Source organism: Tiliqua scincoides, chromosome 10, assembly GCF_035046505.1.
Source record: "Tiliqua scincoides isolate rTilSci1 chromosome 10, rTilSci1.hap2, whole genome shotgun sequence".
In the NCBI taxonomy this organism is placed as follows: domain Eukaryota; kingdom Metazoa; phylum Chordata; class Lepidosauria; order Squamata; family Scincidae; genus Tiliqua; species Tiliqua scincoides.
The window spans coordinates 26261433-26272751 of NC_089830.1; the positions used below are offsets into that span (position 1 = coordinate 26261433).

Sequence of the window (11319 nt, forward strand, 5' to 3'; positions counted from 1 at the left end):
TACTGAAGTATGAGAATGAGGTGGGGAGAAAGGGAGAAACCCTAGTTGTAGAAAAAAGGTATAAATGGGAGGCTGTTCTGCTCTCAATCCTTGGTACCCCCACCCTAGGAGGAAACGATGTCTCAACCAAGATACTATTCTGGCAGGAGCAACACACTGATGAGGCCTAACTGTAAGAAGAGTTAAAATATTGGCTTTAAGAGTTGCATAGTAAAACACAGCGTGTAAGAGACTCAGGGCGTAATCCTAACCAACTTTCCAGCACTAACCTAGCTGCAATGCAGACCCAAGGTAAGGTAACAAACATGCCCTTACCTTGCGGAGGCCTCCTTGACTTCCTCCCCACTGCAGGATGCAACACATGCCACATTGGCACAGCTATGTCAGTGCTGAAAAGTTGGTTAGGATTGCACCCTCAGAGTTTTCATGTAGGCTACAGCATAAAAGCAGTGCTTTATTAGACACTCACCAGTTTAACCAGAATAATCTTACAGCACAGTAGTTAGAAAATGGGAATAATGAAGGCAAAGTATCCTACAACTTGAAAGGCCATCAGAGAAAGAAGAGGGAGGATTCTCAAGCTGTATATGTTAGAACTCTGATTGCTCAGGAAAGGAATGGACGCCATAGATTGCAAGCATTTTCAAGTTTATTTTTCACCCCATAGAAAGCTGAAGGCATTTGAGGGCATTCTACAATTTAAGAACCCAGAAGCAAATTTGGGGGGCAAGAGGCTCTCCACTCTTTCTATCCTCCATGGTAATCTCAGATGAAAGACACTCCATTTATATCAAACCCAAAACTAGAGAAAGACGCGATCGCATGCAGCATATACGAACGCACAACACCAACGTGTTAGAATTGCAGCTTTAGTGTGAAGGTCTGTTCTGCATACAGGAGTTGAAGTGCATCTTATTCAGAGCCCAAATACTCTCATCAGGCTTTGCTCACGCCGGCATTCTACGCAAGGTTTCTCAAGGAACTGCCAGGCGTCGGGCGACATTTCAGCAGCCCCCATCATCAAGCGCTCGGCCAAGATGAACAAAGCAGATTTTTCTTTGAACTGCAGAACAAGGAAGACAAGTTGTTACAAGATCTGCTGTTGTCAGAAGGGCCCATCAGCCGCTGCTTGGCCGATGACAGCCTTCCTTGCATAGCACAACACACTTTGTGGTGACATTTCAAACGCTGCAAGTCTCCTTACCCAAAGTCAGACTGTCACACCTGCAGTTATAGATTACATGCAGTTACTCAATCTTGCAAAGAAGAGAATTTTGTACTCGTGAGAAGAATTTCATAAGTGCAAGACTTTGTCCCCAATTATTTTCTGGGCACACTGCTACACTAACTATAATAGCAGATTAACCTATTTAGAAGATGAAGTTGCAGATCCTTGTGCTATTTTCCACAACTGTCTTGCGCCTCACATTATGTGCGAGATGAAGATAGAAACATTTAACAGCGTACATTCTAGCCCAATGGTTCCCAAAAGGTTTAGCATCGGGACCCACTTAGGAAGAAAGTTACACTCTGCCACCTACTCAAGCCACTGTAATGGTGATTGGGCAGCAGTGCTCCCCACTCCGCAAGTTAACTCTTGATGCACATAGCCTAATCTGCCTTGTCAGTTTCGTGACCCACCAAAAATTGGGTCGTGATCCACAGTTTTGGAACCATTGCTCTGTTCTTTAGGCTTCACACTTGAAACGGATGTATAAAAGCACTTCAGGGGGAAGCTGGGGTATTAAGCAGACCCACCACCACTACTAAATTTACATTACGGAGGTGGTTTGAGACCACAACGTTTCAGGAAAAAGCCTAACTGAAAGTGACAACAAGGCTTTTGGCCAGGGATACTTTAAAAGCCACTTTTACCTCTGCTACCCATTGAACTGCTGGGTGCTTTCCTCCAGGCATCCTTACGCCAAGGCTGCTTTGATGGCCAGGATTATCTTGTGCAGCTTGGCGTCATTATCCACAAAGCCATCTCCGTTCTGGAAGAAAGGCAAGATTAGAAAAGAGGACTCCTTCCCTCTTTACTTTTAACCCTTCAAGAAAAAACATTTCAAGAGTAACCGAGCCCCGTTTGCCTTGGAAATCACATTGCGTGATCACTCCATGACTCCACCACAAGAAGCTCTGTGGAATGCAGCAGCTGACACACATTGCCTCTTGCTCCCAAGGCACCACCAAGAGGCAATTACCAAGTTTATTCATGTCACTTGCAAAATCCAGCTTCAGAATTTCCTCCATTGATACATCCTGCCCTATTCAAACTTAGCAGTGATTAAAGCAAGCTTTATCTGCTTCCGCTTTTCATCAACAAGGTCAAGAACCATGCAAGATGCTGAAGCACCACTCTTTGCTGGACTGTACAACTTCAAAGTGCATGAGGGGGAAAGTGCACCATTTAATTCTTCCCCCACAAGAGAAACTCCCTGAACATTATAGCACAATATTCTCCTGGCGTAAACCCTAGTGGGAGTTTAAAGAAAGATGCTTCAGATTCCACCTGCAGGGAGCAATCACATGCTAAACATGCTAGGCCATCAATTGTGTATTCCATTGCCTTAGCTCCTGCTCACCAAGAACTCTGCTTTGTCTTGTTGACAGCGCAGTCCAGAAATGAGCAATACTCTAGAACTGCTTACCTTCTTGGAGTGCACCAGCTTCCCCGCTACTGTCACTTCAAACCATCCTGTGACCTGAGGAGTCCCTTCCCCACTCTAAGTAGAAGAAGGAGGGGGAAATCATTTTAAACCATTGTACATTTTTAATTCTCATTAGACACAAGCTTGTTGTATTTCCTTCAAGTGTTACCGTCAGCACTGACAGTCAGCAAAGAGAGCGTGATCTCCACCATTGTATTTGCAAATCTTACCCCCTCACTTTGCCATACTGTCATATGCAGGCCAGACACAACTTGCAGGCAGACAGCAATACCATCAGTGCCTCTGGCTGCAGCAGGAGCTTCTGAGCCCTCTGATGGGACTTTTCACATCCCATTGTCCACTGGTCCCTCTGTCACCGAGACCACATTGCATGACCCTGCTTGGCCTGATTCCATCAGAAAGAGATATAGCTGGGGCAGCAGCATACCAGTGGGCTTGGTTGTTCAAGAGGCATTCTATATACGTATATATATATAATCTTTAGCTTTACCTCCGAGGTGTACTAGTTACTGCAGCACCACGATCGTTCTCCTAACCAATTGGTTTATTTTGTTTCTGTTGAATCGAAAAACACACAAACTACAAAAAGACACAGAAACAAATGAGCACACTCAACCCTGGGACTGCAAGTCATGGGGGTAACTTGCAGGGGTATCTTCTTCTCACTAAGGAGCCCTTGCAAAAGTCTTCAAGACATCACAAGGATTCCTTGGACACAGTTTGAAAGCCACTAGTAAATAGACCATGCAAATAGATTAGACATTCACAATGACATATTTTCAGCCCACACCCTGTCCATGTGTGGGATGAGGTCCACAAGGGCCTCACTTTAAAGACCTCTGGCATCCTTACAGATGCCAGTCAAATTCCCTCTCTGGTGTGGCAACATCACACAGTTCCTTCCTTGTTTGTAAATCGCACATGATCATAGAGACATCAGAAAATGGTACCACGAGTTACTGGATGTACTCACTATGTCCAGCTTGCCCGGAAACTCCTTTTCGAGTTCCTTCTTGAGCCGCTGATACTAACAAATCAAAGAGAGAGGGGAGTTCATTTAAGCACAATGGTTCTCAAAGAGATGGAGGCTCTTTCAAGGCCTGATCTACTCCACGAACCCACATTTCAGGGTTTTGGAACAGACTGTGGCTCAGTGGCAAGTTACATATCTGTAGAGTCAACAGGTTCAACCCCCAACATTCCAAGTTTCAAGGATTCCAAATAGAACAGCCAATCCATGTAGGAAAATGGCACAGGAGTTGGACTCTGCTCTAGGAACCTCACGTGCTATCAACTTGCAGACAGGTCATGAACTCAGCTTCAGTTACCCATCACTTATCTGACAGAGCAGGCTCCGGCCCACAAAAGCTCAGGCCTCAATATTTGTTAAATCTTTAAGGTGCCACTGAATAACCAGAACAGTGGAGAGTCTCATCTGTTTATGGCCAAAAACTACCTTGCAGAGCTTGCTGCAACACAGAAAATTAAGAGCCCAATCCGATCCAACTTTCCTGCACTGATGCAGCTGCAATAGAGACCCGAACCCAGAGCAGGTCTCTGTGACTGCCCCACAGAATGCAGTACGTGCCCCATTGTCATGGCTGCATTAGCACTGGGACGTTGGATAGGACTGGGCCCTAAGACAGATACAATCTGCAAGCTAAGGGTACTTCGGCACTTCATAGGATACCTCTAAAGATCTTTGAGTCATAGCAGGACAGCCTTCCTCCTCACCCAAGTCAGTAGCTATGCATCCCCATCATCCTGCCCAAGGCTGCAGAGAGATCCAACCAATGAGAAGGGATTTCCCCACTCTGTCCCCTTTCTCCCACTCTCCCATTCTGATATTCCCAGTTATCTCCAAAGATGCCGGCCACGCCATCACAGCCCCCAAGGCTGAGGTTTCGGCTTGCTCCTCCCCAGCGCCAGAGCTGCTAATACCATTCAGAGAGTGCTTGGATAGCAACTGCAGATCCGACACAGACTAGGGCACATGTAGCCACTACCAGTGCAGATGGATCCCTAAGCAGTTCCCAAGTCTGGTGAGAGGAGAAGCTACTCTACCGGTTGGGATGGCAGGTATTTTAGCTTTATTATAAAGTCAGAGAGAAAAAGCAGACGCACCTTGGGGCTGTATCCTCAGGCACCACTGCAAAGAAAAGGCAGAAGTTACTGAAATGGATCATTTACACAAGCCAAGATGTTCTCTTCTTTCACTCAGGACTGTCACCAATGTGCCATTTGTCAACAATATAATGCACTTGTGGGGGGGGGGGGGGAAGAGGAGAAAGCCTGCAAAATCTGCCAGGGCAGCTCAACACCCACCTCGGGACCCTTTTGTAAGTATTCATGTTGGCTTTATGTAAGTGACATGATGATGCCCTAACTGGGGGCCAGGTCTCACCTTCCCCACAGGCTTGCTGCAAGCCTAAGCGGAGACACCCTGTGAATGGTCTGGAGGAAGGCAAGAAGGAGTGAGCCAGTCAGCTTCCATTCCTGCCGGCACTGCCACAAAACACGCTTTGCTCTGCCTGAATTTTTACAGGAAGGTTAATGGTTTCAGAGACAGCTCCTCTTGAATTACCCCGCATTCACAAGCAGTGGCATAGCTAGAGGGGGTGCAAAACATTAAGTTTTGCAGGCGCCTGAACGTGCCATGCAAGTGGCTCACCTCCCCTTCGGGAGCTGTTCTGTGCAGTGGGAGCACAATGGAGGCATTTGCCTCCCTGCCTCCGCCTCTGGTTTGCTCCCACCACCCGGAATGGCTCCAAAGAGGAGGGGAGGGGCTGCTTACACAGTGCGTTCAGGCACCTGCAAAACTTAGTGCTTTGCACCCCCTCTAGCTATGCCACTGTTCACAGGGATAACGCACCATTTTATAATGCAAAGAAGGACTCCCAACACATTCCTTGTAAGGGAGCACAGCTTCCTGTGTTGGCTCTTTCGGCAAGCAGGCAGATGCACCTCAATGCCAATACATCCAAGACACCCTTGATGGGGCAGGGAGGCCAATGTGCCTGCAAGTTGTACAAGGACAGCCATGCTCGACCCTTCCCACAACCTGGAGTCAGGCAGCCTGCGTTGTGCAAGGACCTCAATCCTTGCACGACCCAGGAGTCAGGCAGCTACAGATTATTACACCCCATATTATTTTGAAAAAAAAACACAGGCTCAGAGCGTGTACATCGAAGCACAGGTGCAGGGAAAAGCACAGCACTAAAGTGCAAAGCTGCAAAGGGCAAGGCCCCCTCCCTGCTTCTCCTGCTCTTGGCTTCAGGGATCACAAGCTTCCCCCCCCCCCCCCGTGCCTGCCATCCCCTGTCTAAAGCTTCAGGGCAAGACTAGACCCTGCCCTGCGGTTCTTCCTGCAGCTCTTATTGTGATTGCAATAAAACAAATGGCAAGACATTTCTCCAGTGCCTGCTGTGGGAACAGCAGCAGCAGCAACAGAGACAGCGCAGAGACCCCACTCTGGCGCAGGCTGGGCTTGCAAGGCGCCCCCTTACCAGTAGACCACCTTCACTTTGAGAGCCATGCTGCTGGGCTGTTCCCCGGATCCCCCCGACCGCAGACAAGGACTCCGGCCTGCCAACGTTCTGAAATAGAACGTTGCAACAAGGAGGTTTCCAGCCCGACGTTCGGGCGACACCACTCGCTGCAGGAAGGGGGGGGAGGCGAACCCTCCTCCTTTCCCAGGCGCCAGAACAAGCCCGCACCAAAGCATGCACTGGGCTCTGCTGACGGTGTGTGTGTGTGCGCGCGCAAAAATGGACTGTGGCTAGAAAATATAGTTGCTCCCCCCACCTGATGTGCTGTGATGGTATCACCCCACTTTGCAACCAATTACATGGAGGTCATGAGCTGTGGGTGCACATGTGAACTAAGAATGACACAAAAAATCAAAAGGGGGGGGCTGGAGAATTGGGAGGGCCACACCCGGGATGATGACTTTTTTAGGCACATGATTAGCAGCAACTGTTACCCTCCACATGCCCGATCTCGTCTGATCTCGGAACCTAAGCAGGGTCAGGCCTGGTTAGTACTTGGATGGGAGACCACCTGGGAATACCAGGTGCTGTAGGCTTGTACCATAGTCTTTTGAGACTGAAGGTTGCCAACTATAACAATCAGAAAGGAAGCCGACGACTTGGGCTGCCTGGTCCTTATGCTGCTGCCCCATGTCTTGCACTGCAGTTGAGAGAGAGAGAGAGAGAGAATGGAAGAAGGCAGATATTTATTTTTATTATTTATTTGAAAAAGAATTTATATGCTGCTTTCCCATGCCAAAGCAAACGCCCAAGGCGGCTTACAAAGCTCCACAATGGAAGCACAATATATCACAGCAGCAAACAGGGAAAACATCAAAACTGAGCATTAAAATGTTATTTTTAACATTAAACCCCAAAGCAGTAAAGACACAAAGCAAAGCAGAACCCAATACCTCGATAAGGAAGGCCCTGTCAATGGTTAATGATGGTTGTGGCCCCTCCAGATCCAGGACAGCATTCATCTGAACACCACTTGCATGGGGGGGAAGCCTCACTTTCCCTTCTGCTTGTGGACTTCCCAGAGGCAGCTGGTGGCCACTGGATGCCACCGCTGTGAATGGCAAGATGCCATAAACACATTCACTGGTGAGACGCATCAATCCCAGTGAAATTTACTTGCAAATGAAGCCAACACTCTGCATTTTTAGAAGTCCCAAAGAGCTCACAGTCAGTGCAATCTGGGGTTAAGCCACCAACCTCAATAGACTGTCTTTAACTATAATCCTACAGTCCAATTTAAAGGGAAGGAGCAAAGGCAAGCTTCAAAATTCACAGAGAGATTACCCAGTATAGAAAATGGGGGCACCCCTTCTTGCCTATCTCAACAGAGGTCTGCAGTCTGTACCTCCAGGGCTCAAGAAAACACATCCTTAGCTAGCGAGTGTGACTGCATGAATGCTTTTTTCAGTAGCAAGGACCAACTTCAGTCACTTGGCCTGAGATACAGGCACACCTGCTGGCGTGTGATTTAAAACACTGAGGATGTGCCACAGCCCAGCTCCTCAACTGCATCTCTATCTGATTCTTGTTCAGTGGGCTCCTTGGGAGGAGATGATTACTGAGCAGATTATTTTGAAATGGCATTCTGTCAGACCAGCCTTCTGACAAGTCAGAGGTGAATATCCTGGATCATGACCAGTGGTGGAGAAGAACAACAAGCAAACAGTCTTTGGGCCCAATCCTATTCAACTTTCCAGCACCATCTAAATACCTGCTTTCTGGTGCTCAGGGCTCATTTGGGGTGCTTTGAGCATGAATGTTTGCTTTTATGCACATCACTTGCATCCAGCTTTTGTTGTCCTTTGGTATGGTTGTACTGTGAGCTACTGGAAATGATAGCACCTTGTTTTCACCCTAAGGATTAGAGAAGACAGTGCTTTGTTTGCACCAAGTCAAGTGGTGGGAGGTGATAGTGTTTTGTTTGCCAAAGATTCACATTGCCAGAAGTCAAAGCCACTGTCTTATAACCGTATTATTATCTAACTGTGTAGAATTGATTCTAACTTCCTGGGAGGAACACTGAACTTTGACGTAAACTGTTACTTGTCCCCAGGGCTTGTGCAGGACTGCTATTCCAGACTGATATTCAAAATAGAGTCTATTACAGCATAAAAACAAGTACTGTATTGTGCTAACACCAAAATCAACCCATCTAATTTGTTCCAGTGGCGTAGCTAATGGTCGTGCAGCCTGCTGCTGAGCTCAAAACGATGCCCCAGAAGTCATGTCACAACCAGAAGTTGTGACCAAACTTTTAAAAAGTTTAAAAGGCTGGGGGGCTCCACCCCCCCAGCCGCCTCCCTCCAGCCAGAGGCACAACTGGCAGCACAATCCTAACTTGTGCTGTATCCAGTGCAACTTTCAGGCTGGCTGAGGATCAGTTTGAATCAAGGGGAAAGACTTCCCCTTACCCTGGGTAAAACCGCAGCAGCCTTAATGGGGCTACTCAGATCTCAGATCCGTGTCTAAAGAGGTGGCACAAATCTGAGCAGCCCGGAGCTGCCCCGGGCTGCCCGGGAACGGGGCTAGGATCCAGTATAAGTGCTGAATCCCAGCCCTGCCTCCCACTCCCTGCCTTCCCACCCACCCACAGGCCTGCTCCCTGCAAGGGACTTTGTGCCGGCCCAACAAGTGCTTAGGATTGCGCTCTAAGGGCCAAATGCTATCCAACTTGTCAGCACTGGTACAGCTGTGCCAACGAGGCATGTGCTGCATCTTGTGGTAGGGGGGCAGCCGCGAAGGCCTCCTCCAGGTAAGGGAATGTTGGTCCCCTTTCCTCAGGGCTGCACTGCAGCTGTACCAGCACTGGGAAATTGAATAGGATTGGGCCCGGGCAGCCCAATCCTGAGCTGCCTGGAGCTGCGGGACCCGGCAGCTCCCTGGTGGGCTCCCACTGGATCCAGAGCCTACCGCACTACCGCGGAAGGCTCCTGAGGAGAAGGGGACGTTCATCCCCTTCCCCCGGGTAAGGGAAGCAGCCCCGCAATGGGGCTACTCACTTTAGCGGCAACTGTTTGGTCACCGCTAAAGTGAAGGCACTTGTGTAGGGCAAGCAGCCCTCCACGAGCGCCACGAGATCCTATGGAGCTTGGCTTTGTGAATCTGCCTCTCCCCCGCCCCCTGGAACACCCCGACCACGCCTCTCTCCTTCCCGGAACGTCTCCCCCACACCCACAACCATGCCCCGATTCCCTGTTGCGCAGCCCGGCAGTCACAGGCACTGCCGAGTCGCGGAACGCGGGTGCCCGCTGGGCAGTGGCTCCGCACCAGCTGGAGCTGAGCCACTTCTGGCGGAAGCCCAGCGGTAAGCCCCGCAAACATGCCTTACCGCACGTTTGCGACTGTGGTCCGCGCCGCAGAGGCACGGCGCAGACCACAGGATTGGGCCCTAAGTCATCTATCTGCTACCTGGTGTCAAAGAAGATTTTGTAGCCCCCCCATGACAAAATCAAATTTAATGAATTAACTTAATAAATAAAAAGTGTGCCCCTTATTGGTTACAGACACCGCTAAGGTGAAGCGGGACAGTTATTCTTCCCCTGCTAAATATAAGAGGAGTACTTGAAAAAGTGCTTCTTTACCCGGTTAACTGGAGTAACTATATTATGATACATGCACATGAGAGCTGACTCATGTTAACAACTTATTGATTCTATGTTGTATCATAACAACATCTCATTGGCTCTCAGAACAAGCAGTCTCATTGGTCAGTTTTGAGTCAATGAAATCCACTTTTTGTTCCATACGGCAGTTGCGTTTTCATTTTCTGGTTAATTGGCCATAACGTTTGATACAATGCAGGTATTCCAATGTGGTTCATTTCATTGCATTTTGCATTAAATTACATTTCCAATGGTATATAACATGATGGCACTATTTGTACATACCACGGTTTTGGCCACAATTTTGGCCACTAGTGTCAAGCTCAGCTTGTTGCCTCCCTAATGCTTGTTGCCCAGTGCAATTACTACCCCCTGCACCCCCTTAGCTACACCATGGATTTGCTCAAAGCTTCACAGGCGTGGCTGCACTTGGAAATGGCTAATTTGTAGCGTACAAAATGAAGAGGCGTAGGAAAATAACTCTCTAAATACAAGGCGTGCTTGTGCTCTGTAATTCAAAATCAAGAAGGGGCAGATCCTGGGCTGTGTCATTTTTTGTGTTCTGAGAGGTATCATGAGGTTGAGATTGGTGAACATAAGCCAGGAACATAAGCCTGGATGCCAAGTCTGATCTACAGGTCTGTAGATGGTGAGCCAATGAATGACCCTTCTTTGCCCATTTGATAGCATAATGAGTCCCCTCCACAGACTGGGCCAGTGAGCTGCATTCTACAGAACAGGCAGCCTGAAAAGCAGGCATTAGTTTCTACCCCCTCCTAGTGGACTCTTGTAGAATAACAATGTTCTCACCCCTTTTGGTGGTTTTTTTCCCCTAATCTCCCTAGAGCAGTAGTTCTCAAACTTTTAGCATCAAGACCCACTTTTTAGAATGAGAATCTGTTGGGACCCACCAGAAGTGTTGTCATGACATCATCAAGTAGGAAATTTTTTTAACAATCCTAGGCTGCAATCCTACCCACACTTACCCAGGAGTAAGTCCCATTTACTATCATTGTTAAATGCATATACATAGTAGCCTGTTAAAATTACAGACCTGTCACATTTCCCCAAATGCCATCACATACCATGGTAGCATCAAGTCTAATATATTAAAAATAAAATATTAAAATGAATAGGGACCCACCTGAAATTGGCTTGCGACCCACCAAGTGGGCTCTGACCCACATTTTGAGAAACACTACCCTAGAGATATGGAAGTTTAAAAACCAAATTCAAACCCAAACTCAGAAAGCAATTAGAGGGATTTTTTTTTTTCCAGATGCAATGGAACCTGAAATCTCTTGGTTGCTCTGAACCTGAACTGAGCCCCGAAACATAAAAAACTGGCAATCGGGTCAAAGCAAGTGGTTCAGCCAATGAATCAGGTCTTCTGGCACCAGAAGCTCTTGGCCTGACTCTGAGCCTGCTGACCTGTTTGTACTACAACCACACGCTGAAGCGATGGGTTTTGTCAGTTCCGACAAACGCCACCTTTTA

The 11319-nt window shown here is 48.0% G+C and overlaps 1 protein-coding gene and 1 pseudogene across 1 annotated transcript; one reads left to right on the plus strand and one right to left on the minus strand.

The window, feature by feature from the left end:
* Positions 1 to 631: 631 nt before the first annotated feature.
* SELENOW (selenoprotein W) lies at positions 632 to 6325 on the minus strand. The gene is made up of 6 exons (XM_066638647.1): positions 6179 to 6325; positions 4797 to 4821; positions 3646 to 3699; positions 2652 to 2726; positions 1876 to 1994; positions 632 to 1063 (listed from the first exon to the last, which is right to left on the minus strand). Exons 1-5 carry the CDS (start codon positions 6205 to 6207, stop codon positions 1920 to 1922), a joined length of 258 nt encoding a protein of 85 aa, XP_066494744.1. The 5' UTR covers positions 6208 to 6325; the 3' UTR covers positions 632 to 1063; positions 1876 to 1919.
* A 311-nt stretch (positions 6326 to 6636) lies between these two features.
* On the plus strand, positions 6637 to 6756 carry LOC136661803 (5S ribosomal RNA; annotated as a pseudogene).
* The last annotated feature ends 4563 nt before the right edge of the window (positions 6757 to 11319 follow it).